The sequence below is a fragment of the Grampus griseus genome (assembly GCF_964374135.1).
Source record: "Grampus griseus genome assembly, chromosome: 5".
NCBI classification, from domain to species: domain Eukaryota; kingdom Metazoa; phylum Chordata; class Mammalia; order Artiodactyla; family Delphinidae; genus Grampus; species Grampus griseus.
This window is the reverse complement of record NC_138998.1, coordinates 106,107,186-106,126,661: the sequence shown is the minus strand read 5'-3', so window position 1 is coordinate 106,126,661 and position 19,476 is coordinate 106,107,186. Positions and strand designations below refer to the sequence as shown.

General features: G+C 36.1%; 1 protein-coding gene across 7 annotated transcripts in view; it reads left to right on the top strand.

Annotated features, from left to right (window-relative positions):
- Window positions 1–554: 554 nt before the first annotated feature.
- Window positions 555–19,476, top strand: part of CADM2 (cell adhesion molecule 2) — a 1,061,913-nt gene continuing 1,042,991 nt past the window's right edge. For all 7 annotated transcript variants that reach the window (XM_082654785.1, XM_082654783.1, XM_082654786.1 and 4 more), the window contains exon 1: window positions 555–685. In XM_082654785.1, coding sequence (XP_082510911.1) covers window positions 625–685 — 61 coding nt within the window. In that variant the 5' untranslated portion in view covers window positions 555–624. The remainder of the gene's footprint in view (window positions 686–19,476) is intronic.

The window sequence follows — 19,476 nt, the reverse complement described above, 5'->3', positions numbered from 1 at the left end:
CCGCCGCCGCCGCCGCCGCCGCCGCCGCCGCCGCCACTGCTGCTGCTGCAGCCGAAGCATCCGGGAGCCGCCGCCGCTGCCGCCGCTACCGCCTCTAGCGCCGCTTCCACCTCTAGCACAGCTTCCACCTCCACTCCCAGGACCCTGAGACACCCCTAGCGCGAGCGGCGGCTGCTGCTTGCTTGCTCCCCCTCTTCCCCGCCTCTCCCTTCCGTGACCTACCCACTCCTTGCAACCCTCGTCCGCCCCTTCTCCGACACCCCGGCATCCCTGCACCACCTGCTCGGACAGCCCCGGCGGGTGCTGGGACTTGCTGCGCGCGCGGAGAGGAAGGCAAGCTCCGAACCCGTGCCTGGCAGACGGACTGTCGCGGCTGCACCGCCATCAGGAGGAGGAGGAGAAGAAACTATTTTGCCCACCGAAACCCATTCTGCGGGTGCTTCGCCGTTGCCGCTTCTGCTGCTGCTGATCAGCGTCCGCGGGTTCGAACACCGCAGCGGCGAGGACCCTGGGTCCAGAGGGTTCCGCGAGGAAGACACCGGCGGAGCCCCGCACTCTGGTGCTCCGCTCACCAGCATCTCTTTGCCCCCCTCGTTCCATTCCAAACCCTCCACAGAAGGGACCATGATTTGGAAACGCAGCGCCGTTCTCCGCTTTTACAGTGTCTGCGGGCTCCTGCTACAAGGTAATCCCCGCCCCGCCGCGGGGAGCATCAACTTCATGCCCGTTCCCCGTCATCCTCACTCCACCCCATATTTCCACTCTCCCCCTTACAGTCAGTCCCCCAGTCCCTGGCGATTTCCACCCCCTCCCCCTACACCCCGGTGCGGCAGGGGCCAGTGGCAGTTTGCTCCAGCCCCTCGAATCTCTAGCGCTGTCTTAACCCTGCTCTCTCGGCAGTCAGCCCCTTACGGGCACCTTTCGCCTTTTCATTCACCTGAGCTTCCTGCATCTCTCACTCTCCATCATCGCCAGCACCAACCCCCCCCCACACACACTCCCACGCCTTTTGGCTGGCAACTTGTGCCTTCTCTGAACATTACACGCTCCCACCAACCCCCACCGGCCACCTCCCACATCACAATCCTGACCGACCCTCTCCATCTCTTGTCACCTCTTTAACCTCCCCCTTTTCGGGTCGTCTTTCTCTTTCCCTTTCCTCCCACCATCATCATATCCGTGTGCCTTTAAAAAGTGTGTGAGAGCCTGGGAGCGAGCTACCGAGACGGCGAGAACAGCAGCAGCGGCAGCACTGTGTGCATTGCAATAACATCCCCGGTGAAGGGGGCGGGGGGAATGTGTTGTGAGACATGTCATTCACCTAGGAAGAGAGAGGAGACTGTCTGAGGTTAAAAGAGAGAGAGAGAAGGAAGAACGAAAAGAAAAAGAAAAAAAAAAGGAGTAAACGGAAAAAGAAAGAATGCATAAATAAACCAAGAAATAAAAAGAGAGGGCCGGGAAAGGGAAGAATTAAAAGACCAAAAGACACTTTATCAACAAACTGACTTTTTATTATTCAGTCTGTGTGGTTTTCTTTTTCTTTTTTTCTTAAGACAAGAAACATATGCACCCTAGCAGTTACTTTACTACTAAGGGATTTTCGCTTAGATTCCCTACCTCTCCATCCGCTCTCTGCCGCTTCTTTTCCGTAATTAATATTATCCTTTCACGTGAAATGTAGGACCCCCTGTGACCGCAGCGGAGGGAAACCGCACAAAACACTGTTATTATGCAAATCACTGGTTTTGGATGCAGACTGGCTAGGGAACTGGGGTACACTTTTCCTCAGACCCTCTCTTTTGAAGGAGAGAGGAGGGGGCTGTGTGGAATGGGAGGACGATGGTGATTATGAAATAAATGGAGTAGGAGTGCATAGGAAGAGCACCCTTTGGGTGGTAGTGGAGGCAGAGGCGGCATGCTAGGGCTGAGTGGGCAGGGGCTGTAAGGCGGAAGATTGTTGCTTTGAAGAGAGTGGTGTAGGGATGTGGCTTGAGTGTGAGATACAGGGAGGATGGATGTGAAATTATGGTCCATATGATATTTTTTAAGCTACGTGACTCTTGATTTCTTGATAAACCTTTGCCCACCTCTATCCCCTCTGTCATCATGTGTGTATTTGTAGGAAAGATAAGTTGATCAAATTTATTCGTCCCTGGGTAAAAGGAATCTGAAAGTAAGACACATAGAACCACAGGCGTGCAAAACCCAATTGGCCTTTGGAGGATTTAAATGAGGTCAATGAACCATCTTTCAGCAAGTTCTTGGAATGCATCCTCTCTCCTAGCCTCCTCCGGTAGACCGGGACCATATATTTTTTAATGCATATTTATGAATGTGAAAGAAGAGATAGTGGACAGAATTTTCCTGAATTAACTAACTGAACTTGCAGAGATATGTGTTAGAATATTTTGTGGTAACTTTGTGTATTTTATGTTTGATGTAAATTTTAGATATATCATGTGCCAGAATCCCTGAGAAGGCAGACAGCCTGTTCTTCTTTCTTATGCCGCCTGGTCCCATTTCCCACCGCTTATACCGCCACCCTCACACAAGTAATCTGGTGACTGACACATTACTTAGGTTTCTAATCCGTCCTGAAACATCCTCCTAGAGACCCCACTTCACCTCTCAGTAACTTGCATTTCTCAGCTCTGCTGTGTGTGTATGTGTCTGTGTGTGTGTCCGCACACGCCACGCTGAGTAAGGGGAGTGTGATGTGGGGAAATCAGTTAATTTGGTGATTGCGATGAAAATTCGACACCACTGGATGTGTTTTCCCTGCCATTCTGTGTATGCTGGCCCCGGCACGTCACTGCACACACTACTGGGCTGGTGCGAGAAGATTATTTATTATAGAGCATGTGGGCAATGGACTGCACTTGGGGGTCGCGTCCTCTCTGCCTTCAACATTTCCCTGTGAATTGTCTATTCAGTGCACTGCAAAATAACTGTCTGCTGGTGCCTCTTTCTCTCTCTCTCTCAGCCTGAAGGAGGATTTACTCTTTCTCTACCCTGAGAGATTCCATCAGCTGCATTCTTTTTTATTAAGGGCATGGGCCTCTTTTATTAAGTATGTAAACCAAGTATTGAAACAGTGCTGCCTTTCACAGCAGACTGGGGAAGAGGGGTGGAAAGTATACCAGAGAAAATGTACCACTGCAACCAGCAGCAGGTCCAAATAAATAAATAAATAAGTGTCCTATACAGCAACCAGGGAAAGAGCACCAGCTCAAGGATGTATGTGTACTTCTGAGCATCTTAGATCAGGGCATATTAATACACCAAAAGAGAGAAGAAGATTTAAAGAAAAAAAAAAAAAACTAGAAGCGGGAGGAGGCACAAAGCCCCATTGGACTGTCTTCTCATGTTTATGGCTGCCTCACATTTATCAAACACTGCTCCACAGACACATCACACTTTGTTGATACTGTCAGTTCCTGCTCAAACAAATTGCTCATGCCTTCCTGTCTTGGTCTTGGCTGAAAACATTGCTTCAGGGTCCAGGTTTATGTTTCTCCCACTACTCTACTGTTTTATTAGGGCTTGGTTAGATTGTAAAATGGACACAGATTAAATACTTAGCAGGTCTTTCCTTTCTATGCACAGGGAAGGATGGGTGGCGGGGGAACTAGCGAGCAACTGATTTTGGCCAGAGGTAGTCTGCTCTGCCTGTTAGTAGTTATGACTAGGCAAATACTATACGCAGTCTGCAGCTTCTTATTATTAGCGTTATCAACACTATAGTGGTATATTCACTTAAGACATACTAATCAATTTATTTATCCTTTGTATTATTATCCCATTTCTTGTGGTATGCATTATTTTAGACAAGAAGGCTCATTTGAACACACCTTCCCTGTGGTTTCACTGTGTTTTACCTTGTCAACAATTTTTTACTTTTCCTGGGAAGCAACCTCAATCTTTTGGCTTGTTAATATGTAGAGTGATAAGCCAGTGGTGAGATTCAAGATAATGATAAAATGAGTTTTTAAAAAAAGGCTTAAATAGTTCTATTCTACAACATCTACTACTTCATCCTCACTGGGTCTTTAGGAAATGCATAGTTAGATAGAAAATAAACGTTTCTGACCAAAGTATAACTTGGAATGTAGACTACTTAGGTAATAAAATTTGATTCAGTATTAAGCTATACAGCACCCTTTTTTATTTTCCTCCATCATAGAGGGAGAACCTGGGGCAAGGGCAGGGGACACATTAAAGAAATGAATTTCTGTAGAATGAGGAGTATAAAAGCTTACCACCTGCAACTAAGACCTCTTCTTGGCTACAGAGTAGATCCAGTTCAATTGCTGACCCTCCCTGAAGCTGTATCCTTTTCCATGCCTGAGGAGACACTGCAAAGATGGAGACTGTCTTGTTTAACACAGCAAACAATTCTAGAAAGGGCAAAAAGGAAGGAAGGGCAAATGTAACCACAAAATAGAGACGCATAGATTCTAATTTTGTTGAGAACTTTATTTCCTTTTTAGAGTTAGCCTTACACAAAAACATACCCAACACTAATATTGGGGCTTTAGGGGTTTTGTGTGTGTGTGTGGCTATGGGACGGACGTTCTAGTAAATAATTTGTTATACTTAGAAAGATCTTCAAGTTAAAGGTCTGTTGAACATACATATTACTTGCCTCAGTGTGTGTCATGCACCTCCCCTTACATTTTTAGAAAACACATTGTAATGCAAAATACATTTATATATACTTAATAAAATATTGACAACTTAATACTTCCTAAAAATAAGTCTCTCCCACTCTTTTCCCTCTACATGTAGTAGCCTTAGCCATGTTGAGCTCATTTCTTATGCTGAATGCAGTTTCTAAGATACAGCTCACTCCTTCCTTTTTTTGATTAACAGCTGAAACTTTGAAAAGTAGACTTTGTACACAAGAGTCAATGACTATGACTTAAACAGCAAACACCAGACAGTAATTACGATAATCTCCCTGCAAATATGAGGAGTTCCTAGACTAATTTAGTATCAAGATATGGAAGCTTACTTCATTGTCTTTTCCCCTATTTCTACAGCTAGTAGAATTCTGGGAACATAATATGACAAAGATAAGCATCAACTGAGATGGCCTCTTCCTCCCTTTTCCACCAGAAGATCAAATATGTGAAAAATATTTGCCCCCCATTTAAATAGTGAGATAGTCATTTTTCTTAAAGAAAAACTTACTTAAATCACTTAAACAGCAAATGGATGTGCAAAAATGTTGGAAGACATCCTAAGCATGCATTTTAAAGTGGCCTGAAATCAACAACAAGTGATAATCAATTTTCTTTTTAAAATAGAGGGTCTATGGGGTAAAAAATGGTTAAGACAAGTAAAATTTATCTATTATGAAGTATTTGGGGTACATTAATAATATAACATAGGTGTTTCATATTATTGTTTTATTTGATCATGCTGACATGCATTCTATGAGATTTATTGATAGAGACTCCTTGTTTTAATAGACTTCATTAAACTTCCTTGGCAAAATCCCCCATTGTGTGGCAGCTAGCTGAGTAGGTTGAGGAGGCAGTGAGAAGGGAAATAACAAATCAAGGAAGTGGAAATCACAAACTGAAGTCAGAAGTCCCTTGTGGAATTGTCAGATACAGGTTTGTTTACCCTCTTAAAACAGCTCTATTGCCTGGTTTTTATTAAACTTAAGCTTCCTGAGGGCAAGCCCTGAGCTTTACTTATCTGTGCAATCTTCTTATTCTCAGTTTAGTAAATGCCTAATAGTTTTGAGTTGAATAATAGGTATGTCCTAATTAGTCATGATGGAGTTAAATGGTCCCTTCTCCTCATAATATATCAGCACTCTTACTTTGCTAAATAATACATATGAGTTAACTTTAACATTTTGTAGGTCGTATTGGTTTAGAAAACTGTTTTCCTATCAAAAATTATCATAGCAATAGCTGTTGATATACATCTTTAGATGAATACAGTTTGATCAGCTGTTCTTTGACATGAGGTTTCCCTACCCATTTTTTTTCTTTTCCAGAATTAAAAATCACAAATATTTTGCATAAGATTACAAACTCAATTCATGAAAAAAAAAATGAAGGGCATGACTTAAATTTACTGATTTAACCTAAAATATTTAAAAAGACAAGTTCATTGCCAACATTTTATTTGAAAATGTCAAGCATTTTTGGAGTGCAGTTCTGTAGTATCAAAAAAAGACATCTTCTGCAAATTCCTTGCGTAAAGAGGTGGGTGAAGATTAACCTAGAGCTGTGGCAGCTGAAGCCCCCTGCTGTGTGATGTTGCAAATGGCATCTCAGGCCTAATGTGCTCTGCAGCCGCAGGCGAACACGCAGGAAAGCAGTCATGTGGCATGAGTGAAATGGGAAGTCTTTTCATATTTCATAGCTTGTAGTGGACATGAAGCATCCTTCAGCTTTTCATAACTAGAAACAATTCAGAGAGTATTTCTAATCATGTGAGGTCATGGCAAAGCAAAAGAGAACACATATTTTGCTTAGAGATTAATGTAGTAAAAAAATCCTAATAAAATTATCAACATTTTCATCAAATGAATGGTACAAACTTGCAACTATCTTGCAAACTATCAGGACCACGGGTCAGTTTAATGAAAATAAATAGCAAAGTTAAAATAGGATTCTTATGCAGTCATTTACATGCGTTGGACCTAATCAATGTTGAGCTGGCAAATACTCTGTTATCCTTCTCTTCCTTTAGTGAGTAAGGACTCAGTCCCTTGATTTTTTCCTTATTACAGCACTTCCTGTTTTGCGAGAATACAGTAGTTTTAAAAGGAATAGGAATTAATTGTTCAATGTTTGTTCACACAGTTTATTTAGTGCCATAAATTGGAATTTGTGTTAACGTCAAACTAGTAGAGAATATTTCCTTTCTGTCTGAACAATTTTATTTATCACACAGGCAAAATCATCAAATACGTTCCTTAATAAATGTAAGAGTTGTGGACCTTATGGGCAACCTATCATGGAAGCCTATCAGATAACAGTAACTAATGTAGCATTTTTTATTTTGATTCCATTTGCTACAGAACAAAGTAATTGAACATATTATGCATATTGATTTTTATTCTAGAAATGAGGCCAATTGGTCCTGTTTATGTGTTCAGTAGGTTTCTTTAAACAGATATGAAATTATTTTTATCTTAGTAATATGTAATATATATAAAAATTAGGAAAGTAAATATTCTGCTTAATTAGGTATGAGTTAAATATTAATGCCCAAATCAAAGATGTAATTACTGAGAAAGGAAATATTCCTCAATCATTTATCTATATATATGCACATACAAGCCTAAAATTTACAGTTATTTTTAACTGTAAAGATGTTTGAAGGACGTGTTTATAATTTTGTACATAATTAGAGCTTGGGGCTCTCAGCGATGAAGTATGAGGAAAAAGGAAAAGTTTATTTTGTTTGCACTTATTATTTTCTTTTACCCTTTTTATGAAGGTTAAAAAAGGTATTATTTGAATACATTTTCTTAGGCTGTGGCAATGATTAACTTTTCCACTTAAAAACACATACACGCAAGGTTTACAGTTTCTGAATTTGCAATAGAGCTCAGCATTTATTCTGGATCTTCTTTGGTGCTTATAAAACTGAGTGATGAGAACCTACTGCTACCTGAATAGAGACAGGGCTGAGGTTGTAAGGAGACCTGCCATGGAGAGAGCCAGCCATTAATTATTCACATTCTATTTTAGAGGTCTTTGAAGTAAATATTAAGACAGTCATTATTCAACACTGGGGATAACTCTTTCTGAGTCAGCAAATAGTTTTCACTTGAATATTTAAATTATTTTTCAGCCATCTGAATGCTGAAGGGGAAGCCCCTGTTTAGTCACAGTTAAGCAGTTATTCTGGGGGCTAGATACTGACGTCATTAGGGATGTTTAGAACACAAAAATAAGCATTCATTTGCTTTGAAGAACAGAAAATCTTAAAGCTAAGTGTGATCAAATAGTGTAAATAATTTCACATAAGCGTACAAAAGTCCATTTATAGGTTAAATTGACCCCCCCTAATAATTTTATAGATTTGATGATGGCTTATTTACAGTGACAGTGCATTGTTTATCTAAAGTCATCTTTGGGAGCAGAGTGAGAAAGCACCTTTCCTGACAAGGATGTGCTGCCAACTGCTAAGTGTATAGCTGTTATATGGATTCAGTATAATTTATAAAACCAATTAATTTGTTCTTGTAAAGAAATCTTTTTAGCTTCTTTGCTAAAATTGTTTGCATTTAGAGATACAAGTGCCTCCCATAATGCTAACTTAAACATCAAAGCCTAAAATTTATGGTGCATAAAATATGTTTCTACTTTCATAATAAATTCATATTTTACATTAGCTTGTCCTATATCCCTGCTGGAGAAAATGTCCCCGACATCTATACCTTCCATTCCCTCTCATACTTTATATGTCCTCTGCTTTCAATTTTAAGTAGTAGACTTAGGCTGAAATGAGAGATGATTAGAATATTTGTATTGAACAGCAAATAAAATGCACAATAAGCTTCTGATTTGTCATTCCTTTCTTGCAATCTGTTTTATGGTCTGATATCTGAATAGTAACTCAGCTTCCTTTATATTCTCTAGCAATATAATATCCACCAACTCCACACCGTTCTACCCACCTGAAGGACCCATTAAAAGAAATTAACGGGGGATAAATTTAGTTAAAGGGAGTTTTGCTAAACCTATGTACTGAATATGTCCAGATTGGGTGTTTTTTCTTTGAACTTCCAAGACTTGTACCCCAGTGTTTTAGCAAGGATAAAACACGTACAGTGTGCATTTAGTTGTTTTTGTTATTGTTATCATTGCATTTCGTGAGAGTTCAACCTTCTTAGTCTCATAATAAAAATGGCAAAAAGAGGAGGGAAGGAATGTGAGTCAGCCAGCCAAACACACAGAAACGCCTGGCAAAGCTGACTAAATTAGCATATGCTAGGCTGTGTATTTCCCTCTGTTGTTACATAACTCTTTTCTAATAGGAAATCACTTCTCCTACTTAACCCTTTCAGGAGGTTTGGAATTCTCCCACTGTTATCCTTTTATTTTGCTTCATTTATTTTCTCAAGAATTGTGTAAATCATCTATTGAAGGGCTTTTATGCCAAATTCTTTTTTATTTCCCCCTTCAGTCTTTCTGTATACAAATGTTCCATTCTGTGCCCAACTTCAGGATTCAGGAATCAACTTTTCTATAGCTTTCACTGAGAGGACCTAATTAGCATTTTAGGCTCTCTTTAATCATGTGCAGCTTTCTTTAGAAAATGTATTAGTTCTATGAGGTTCCCCTAAGGATTCATAATACTCTAGTTTGTTACATGTACTGTGATATTCAGTGTGCCTTATTTATGCACGTGTCCTCATTTCAAAGCCTTTTCAGGGATCATGTGGATAGAACAAGGGGTCTGGCTGTAAGTTCACTGTCATGTATTAATGTGTAGGTGGTATTCAGAGAAGGATGTTTCTGAAGGCAATTATATATCTATGACTCCAGTATAGCAAGCAGTTACTCACATTCTACACTTACTAGTTACCCTGCCAAGGCAGAATGAAATTCACCATTGTGATGCAGAATACAGTATCTGTTATTTCTAAATAGTTCTTTGCTCTGGGAATGAAATAAAATAATGAGTGAAAATGTGTATCCCCTGTCCTGAATAGGGATTGTTCCTTTCACTCTCCCAAACAAAAAGAAGAATCAGAAATTGTTCCTGAATCAATACTCTATTCCTTAACTAGTCCATTAACACATTTTGCTATGGTGGGATCTTGAAGTTATGCTGGTTATTATTTGAGGCTATAGATTTTTAGAGAGTATTAATTGCCTGCAGTCTTCATGGGCTGCTAAATGTCAGTACATTGCCAAATTTAAGACATATTTTGAGTTTTTGATTTGGATGCAATGTGGACAACTGTGCAAATATATAGGAATATTGAACGAGAGAGAGAAAGAGAGGGAGAAAGAAACACTTTTTTTTTTTTTAGAGAGAGACTATATTTGTGGAGGAATAGCTGCAAATAATTTGCTCATTTTAGTACATGTCACCATTTATAAAAAGGATATGTTCCTACATTACATGAGTTTGAGAGTATACTTATATTAATTGTACCCCTTGACTTACTTGTATTCCTGGGTTATATATCATCAAAAAATTTGAGTTTAATTTGTAAATACAACTGTTCTTTCTTTTTTTATGACTATTGCAGTAAAAAGCATTTTATAAGTTGATATACTGACACTTTTAACGAATTTTTGTTTCATTATTTTACACAACTGAATGATTTTCCAAGCCTTATTATTATTAATGGTAGCTAAAAAATGCTAATGTCCAGGAACCCGTGAGAGTTTTTTATGAGAAGTTTTGACCAGAATCTGATGTGGTTTTTTTAGTAGACAAAAGAGTGCCATCTGCCCTTTATTGATTATTTTAAGCATTTATGTTTTCTTAGTTTATGAGAGAACTAAGCATTTTATTTTGCCTATGTTATGATCTATATAACCCCTACATATATTTTTATTATAGCATTTTGAATGTTAGGTATTTATCTGTCTGTCTCCTCTAGTGGACTATAAGCCCCTAGAGTGCAGGGTCTTAGTCTTCATTTTATTTCAACTGCCTAATCGAATGTCTATTTTTTAATGTTTTCATTCCACTGATTGATTAGTTCTCTTCCAATCCATTTAATCATGACGCATCTCTTTAATTGGATCCAAATAATATTTAAGTATTTATAATTGACAAAATGCCAATACAGTATTCTGAATAGAATAAATGTTTGCAATCAATTTTCATTTGTATGTAAAGTACAGGGAGAAGACAAAAATGAATACTAAGAAATATAATTCTAAATAATGACATACTTCACGAAAAATGTAGAATCACTCCTTTCAGTTAAGGTAGTCAGTTCAAATTTGCCCTGAAAACATTTGTCTCATAACTTTGAATCTCCCTGATTTCTCTGGGCATTGTAACCCTTTGTCTTTCTTCATGTATCCCTGGCCCCCAAAATATTCCTGATGATGACTTTGGATAAACATGAAGCCAAATCATCTTACTGTTCTATTTAGAGTAGCTGGTATTTCTGGATAAATGTGTAAACAAAGAGGAATTACAAACTGACCTTGATCTGCCAGATTATCAGTGAGGACTGACCTGCTTTTGTTATTGCCAAGCTGTAGAGACGAGGTGCTCTGAGTAGTCCTTGAAGTACAGATTCAGGGTATATTCTTCTCAGTTTAACTCGGGGAGTTTCCATTTGTTTTATTTAAAAGGGCTTTTACAGAAAATTCTAAAAAAATATATATATATATATATATATTTAATGCTAAGTCATACTTCTACAATTGAGGACACATGTTTGCTATGGTTGAATTTGATTTAGTTTTCTTTTTGCATTTGGAAAGACAGTGGGAGGTAGAATGGGAATATTAACTGCTTTTTGAAGAGAATTTAAATATAGCTACTGGGAGCTGAACTCCAACAGTGAAAAGACTTTCTACAATTTATAGTGACTCTATTTCCACATAAAGTGTTTTAAGAATTCTTTTTCTAAAATGTCCCAGAGAAATGTAGTTTTTCTTAAAAGTTATATAGTTTTTCTTCAAATTAAAAAAAATAATTTCCCCATTGTCTTTCAGATTTTTGACTGTTTCATGACTCTTGGCATTTGAAAGGATATTATTAAGTAGGCTAAGTTAAGATTTACTTGAAGCCAAATCACTGTATCATCTGCCTGTTAGAAATACGCATTCAGTTAACAGATATTCAAAGTAGATTAAACTATCTCAATTTACTGAGGGTTATTGCCACTTTATGAAGTTAATATTAGAATTATATTCCCCCATAGCTTCTGTTAGTACCGAAAATCTTGCTTTATGTGAAGATGTGAGTGTCAGTATGATGCAACAGCCAGGTAAGAATAATCTCATCTTTAACATGGCTTTTGTTTAGCCCCAGCTGATCCACTTTCCAGAGCCTAGTGAAAAAAAGGGAAGATAGTTTGGGAATCAATTTTGTTGACTATATCACTGTTTTGATGAAAAGTTATTTTAATATGTTACTGAATTTTATTCATTATATTGAGATATCCTATAAATCTATGGTTAGAAGTGACATATTTAAAATTTTTTATGTGTAATCATATAGTATGTGAAACATTGGAAATGTGTGGAAGAATCACACCTTTATATTTCTCAACATTTTTGTCATAATGGCCCACTCAGAAATTGAATTTTCAGTTTGATATGAGAAGGAAGTACCTTTATCTATTACTTTAAATGCTAAAGCATTTCAGACCAACATTCTTGTTGAGAGTGGCCAAATTAAGAACAACATCCATAATATTCACCAAAAGTATATTGTACTAAGTGCATTGTCTTTATAAAAAGATTTGATGGTAACTAGCATGAAAAATAAGTGTGTTTGATAATATTTACGAATATATTTTTAAAGGTCAAGAAACATTTATAGAGGATAGTTTCATGTCCACTGGCTTGCTTCATACATATATATGTGTGTATATATATATATATATGTATATATAACATAGAAATGCTGTGGGTGAGGTAAGACTGATGGTGTTGTGAACTTCAATTCTCCATATCCTTTCACTTCTGTGGGATAGCTAAGTTAAAGATATTGGTAGAGATAAGTTCATAGTTTTTTAGAGGTCTGATAGAGGTCATTAAAGTCAGGTTTACTTTAACTTTTTGCTTTGCTTTACCCAATTTTATTGACTATACAGATACAGACTACCAACAAAGCAGAACAGATTATCTTTGAAGGATGTGACAGCATAAAAGTACATTTTATAATACAACAACTATGTTTGACAGATGGGTATGGACAGGTTGGGAAGACTGATAATCTTTTTATCATTTAATAATGATCTTACTATAAGGTAGCAGTAAACATGTTCAGGCATTAGAAATATTTCCTTCTGAGATCTTCACATCATCTTGGTGTACGCAGATGGAGAATGGGAGTGACTTGGTGATAGAGGAAGAGGCAATAATAGATACTCATGATCCTTGAGTGGAATACAAGGAGCTGCCATATCAAAATACAGTTAGTGTGGGAGTGGTAGTGAGGTTGACCTGCTGAATGTCTTTTATTTTGTAGTGAGAGTTCTCTATTCTATAGAGGGAGGAGATACCACTGAACTAATTTAGACTTTGATTTTTGGAAGTGCCCTGCAGCATCAAGATGTAATGGTAGGAATCAAGGGACCCAAGTTCTCATCAAAGCTATGCCACTGTTTTAGATATGAGTGAGTTACTTCTCTTGCAGCTTAGTTTTTTCATCTGTGAATTGAGAGATTGGAACCACATCCATTCTTTGGCAATATGTTGTAGAAGGATCTTATGGATGATAGCAAACTGCAGAAATGCTGTTTTTCTTTTAACTTTCCACCGAAAAATCTTTTATAACACAGTCACTATAACATTAACTGTGTGCCCTTAAATACCTTTTACTAAAATTTAATTTTTTATATCTACTCATGCATTATTCAGTATTTAACATTTTTACACATGTTAAGTGATTGTTATTCTGATATGTGTCTGTATAAATTTCAGAACTTTTTCCCCTCTGTCAATGACTTTTATAAATTAATTTTGTAGCCATCAGCCTGAGTTTGGGTTGTACAGTTTTTTCTAATGAAATTACATCCATAGATCAATTTTGAAAATTAGTAAACTGTTGCTCTGTTAGTCATTTTTATTAGGGAGTGGATTGAATTGTTTTAATTTTGACTTCATCTTTGTATTTCTATGCATTTAATATGTGTGTATGTAAAGATCTCTACAATCATTTTATTTTTCATAGCCATTGATTTTCTTAAACATAACTTATTCATTTATTGATTCATTTTTTCAAGAAATATGTACTTGAAGGCAGCATTGTAAATGTTGGTTATACAAGTAGACAAGATGGAAATAGTTTCTGCTCTTATGGAGCTCGCATTCTAGTAACTGAGATACAGAATAAACAAATCAAAATATTACAATGCCTTAATTCTTTTTTCTCTGAAATAAAAATATTTTATTTTTATGTTAATATCTTTTCCATAGCAACAAAATGCGGATATATCAATGAGGATATGAAATCACTGATTTAGCAACAATATTATAAACCTCACTGGGCTTTTAACATTTTTATTTAAGGTTGGACTAAAGGGCTCTCATTTCCTCCAGTTGTTTATCATGAAAACATTCTCAGTATGATGCCAGTTTCTTTCTTTATTTTATTAATACAAGTTGAAAGAAGCTGACAAGTGAACAGAAATATTCAAACCTGTTCTATTCTAACTGATTTGTTCAAGAGGATGATTCATTTAATTTCATAAAGGCTCAGTGGGCCAGAACTGTAGATGACCAGGTCAGCAGAAGGAATGTAGGGGAGAAGAGGTCTGTGAGAAGGATCTATGTAACAAGCAACAATATTTAGTTTTTTAGAGCTGAAGTTCTGCTTGAGCAATTCTGATGTTACCAGCAACAGTCATTTAAAGAGCTGCTGATGCCTCAGGGAAAACATTTTTAAAGTGTCCTATCTAGAAACAGTGTTCCTTGTACTGTGTCATATATATTAAAATGCCGTCCCTTGCTTATATTACAGTACATCGTGCCTGATTAAAACCTGTACTTCTGTAATATGGCCTTTTGATAGTGCCGATTAAATGTCGCTCCTGAAATATTTCCTCCTACTGAATCTCTATGAATATGATTGAAATATTAATTAGTATGATATGAAATATTAATCAACTGGTAAACAAAACTGGCAAATTGATGAGGATACAATTAATTTTTTTTAAATAAAGTGAATTTTTTATACAATTATTTTAAATGTTAGAGAAAAAATACAATATCATATGAACGGGCTGCAAATATTCTTGACGTCTTTATATTACTTCCTTTAATATTTAACTTTCATGACCTCAATATGCAAATGATGTCATATTTCTAAGACATTATATGGTATTTTTGAATAGTATACCTCATTGGCCAGTGTGATCCCTGGAGTAGATGATATATACCTTATAATAGATAAGATAAAAAAATTGATATATCCTCTAGAAATCATAATGGTGGTCATCTAGCATGCATAGTTACTCTATTTAGAGACTTATTTATCTGGATTTCACTCAACAGTACATTGCACAGCTAGGAAAACCTCAGCCTAACGGTAATCTTTAATTTCGCTTTCTTTATATTTTAAAGGAAACTTTAAAATTAAAGCAATTCCAGTAAATGCTCTGTTGTAGGTGATAATTTGCAAGAGTGTAGTTTTATACTAAATGATTTATTTTGAAAGTATATTCAGTTTTCCAAAGTAAGTCAGAGATGCATACGTAATTGGAAACTTTTCTAGAGGGAACTAGGTGGTGCTGTTCTGTCATCTTTGTGTTTTAGTGACTTCTTTGGTTCTTTTCTAAATTCATTAAAACACTTTCATATAATAGGTGCATTCGGTAAGATACAGTTTTGGTTTATAGTGGCATTATTTTTATTAAACAAGTAAATTTATGTTGATCTTGCATCTTTGTTTTCAGCAGTATTTTCATACAGCAGATAAAAATTTTCTTCCTAAGCAGTGTCACAGTTTACAATGTCTCATTTCTTCATCATTTAAGATAATGTATAAAATTCTGAAATCTTCAGGTATTTATGTTATTATGTGTTTTTAAATGCTTTGGCTCTTTTACTTGCCAAACAACTTACTATTAATTTAATCAAAATTTAAAGTGGTAAAATTTTTGTACAGAGTTGATTTAATATAAAAATGCCACAAAATGCATAAGCTCAAGGAAAACTTATTTACATTATTTGAAATACTAAAAAAATTTCAATTAAACCTTTCAACAAAGAAAAAAAGAAAACCTTTCCCTTGAAAAGGAGTTGTTTGCTTAATTTACTTCCTTATAAGAAAAGTAACCTCAATCAAGCCATCAGTAATCTTTTCATTTTTCTAGATATCGTTAATTGTGTGTTCCAATGATCTTGGTGGTACTTGATAGTCCGAAATAAAATAGCAAACCTATTTCAGAGTAAACAACAACAAACAAAGTTACCCCACTGTCCCTGTATATTTAGTACACTGGTATTTCTGGGGTATATTTTCTTGGTAAGAATTATGACTTCTTTCAGATATCGTTAGGTTTAGAGAATCAGATAAGAGAAAATTTTAAAGGGTTGCAGTTTTTTCCATCAAAAATCATCTTGTAAGTTGTTTCTTAATGATTTTTCAATACCTTTGGAGAAGAGTATATCATGCAATTTATTCTCTAATGTAAATCTGGATATAAAATAAGGATGAAGTACTTCAAGAGTTCTACCCATGTGTTTTCTTGTAGAATTGTAGTTCTATCATTTTGAATGGGGACAAAAATAATCTATATCCTTCTTTTTTCTGATAGGATAAATCCTCCTAGCTATTTATGTCATAAAACATTTAAGTTTTACCTTAATAGAAAAGTGAATGTTATACAGAAAACTTTTTGTGTTTTCTGTTATCTCCCAAATCTTTTATCTTTAGAAGACAGAATCAATATGGAATTTCAGGATGGTTCCGTGGCATGTCATTTTACAATGCAGAGAGATAATCTCTGAGATGAACATCTTCTAGGCTAATAAGCCTAAGTGAAAGTGCTGCTATACTTCTGTGCTCATGTCTTGTCTCGAATAAAATGGAAGTCACAAGTATTAGGATGAATGCCAGTGGTTAAACATTTGTCAAATAAGAGTTCAAATTGGGGAAACTGCATAAGGGAATTGAGATTATTCATTAACAAGAATGCCTTCATTTTCTATCAAATGAAAAATTTTCTAAGAAGGATTAGGTAACTCCCATTTTATATTGCCATAACCTTAAAGTGTGAAGAAATCTAATAATATAAACACTTTGGGATTAGATCAAAAGTCAGTGTTTTGGGTGTTAATTTTTTGTATTGCAAAAATACTTCTAACTTTTAGATACTATCATTATGAAAGTAAAGCTTGGATTAGACAAATTATGAAAGGTATTCATAGATTTGCTCAAAAATATGCAATGTGTTTATGATTTCTACTTTTTGAAAGTTGACATTTTGACAGCAGTACTAATAAAAAAATACTCAACTTTAACATAGTAAATGCCAGATTTATATTATGGAAAGTTAAATGGCACTGTCATCAGGACCAATCCTTTATATAATAGATAGTCTGTTTTTTTAAAATACATCATACTTTAAATAAAGCATGATATTTGGTGAAAAAAACATCTAAATTATAAGTGAATATATTTTAAGATTATTTTTCCTCCCAGAATATAGAAAGTGTACAGGTTATTTCATTTCTTAAGTGTCAAAAATACAAAAACCTATATTGTAACTCAGGTAACTGCTTATTGTTTTAGAAGTAAATTGGAAGGGAAGAGACTAAAACGCATCTCTGGCAATATGCTTTCTTCTTGGACTCAGGCTCCAGAATTAACACCAAAAATAATGCATGATTTTTTCATAATTTATTCTGGTTATTTATTTGAGACCTAGTGTTAGAATAAAAAGAGGCTTTCTTCACAATTATTTTTGATGAAGATTAATATCAAGCAATATAGCATAAGGCATTGACTGTTAGTAATCAGTGGCAGCAAGTAGATTACATGGAATGTCATTTTCTCGGAAGAGCTTCATTTTTCCAAATGCTCCTTTGGAAACTTCTGATGAGGATCCTTTTCATCTTGCCATATTTTATCAATGATGAAAGATTTATATCTCATCGATCTAAAGGTGTTTTTCACTTTAAAAAGTAGACTAAAGAAAGAAAACAACAATAAGTAAGAGATTTCTGGATTTCCTTTGAAATCAGAGTCAGATAGCAGAATAGGTGAAAAAGTCAGTAAAGGGACTGGTGATAATTAAGAGAATAAAAGCAACAGTATCATGGAGAGGATGGATGTAAATCTTTGTACCTTTAAGTATATTTTTCCTTATTAGGCTGATAGAAAATAGAATCTCCAAATGAGTCTTGATATAAAATTACAGTGTACGTTAACAAATCAAATTTTGATGGACCCAATAGCTAGGGACATTGTACATGGTGAAGGAGGTTAGCATATAACTAAATAAGAATTTTGGATGATATTTGGTGCAGCATGTCTAGAACCTAATTGTAGTGAGACAGCACAAGTAATGAAGAATTCTAACGCTGTTATAGATAAGTGTAATTAATATTAGTCACATATGACCAAGAATAACACAATGGATAACCCTTGGGGAAAATGTTATATCATAAACTTAATATACTTTCATATACAACTTAACAAACAGAGGGCTTTCTAAATATATCTCCCCTAGTTGGCTTTGATTGTGTCAAGATCTAATTTGTCTTAAAATTTGATGAACCCTATCTTCCTATGTTGGCATTAATGTGAGTGGAAGAGATGGAATACAATAATTAGGAAGTAATTGTATATTGAAGGTCAATCTCAGGAGAAGGTCTTCATATTATGGCTTTGCAGTTTACAAATTGTCAACTTTTCAAAAAGTATTGTTACCCGAAAAACTGGGTTCACCTCTTGGTGGGTGTCTAGCCAAAAGACACAACCAAGCTAAAGATCAGGAGAAGAAAGGATTTTATTACTTGCAGCAGTAAGGTAAACACTGGGGATCTTTCCCAAAGCAGTGTTTCCCCAACAACAAAACTGGGGAAGTTTTAGGCTAAGGGTATATACATATTCATGAAGGGGCTTGAGCAGAGGAGAATTAAGCATAGAATTGGGGCAAAGGTCTGTAGAGTCCAAGTTTAGTTTACTGAAGTCAGGAGTGTCAGAAAATGTCAACATCATCATCCCTTAGGTTCTAGTTGATCTGATGGTTGAGTGTTTCAGGCTAATCTTACCAAACGAAACTGGGAGTCTTTACAACTGATACATTATCTTTGCTGTTGTTACTTCTCTTCCTGATAACAGTAGTTTGTTCCTGCATTCTTTTGTACCCTTAAGATCATTAATTACTGAGACCTGTTCAAGGACAAGCATTAGTGTCCAGGCTTAGATCACAAAATGGTTTAGGGGAAAAATGGCTTCTCCTATGTCCAGAAAGCCATGCCTGGTTCTCTTTCTCTGGCAACCCCTACCCTAGCTGCTTAGAGCATCTTATTATTGGCTACATATGTTCAGTTGTAAAACTGGGAAAAACAGCACAGCAGAACAGCTCCTAAAAACAGACCAATGGTTTAATCATTGGTTTATTTCATGAGAGAGTGACTTCAAAACAAAATAAAACAAAACAAAACTTACAAAGACAGCCTCTGCATTTAATTCCTAATGTGTCAATCAGCAGGTGCTTCAAAGGGAACATTGCTTGTTTGAAACTAAATTTTTAAAAATTATTGAGAACTTGACATTTTAGGGAGCCATCTTCTTTATCCAAAAGTCTAAAAATAAATAAAAACTTTTAAAAGAGAATTA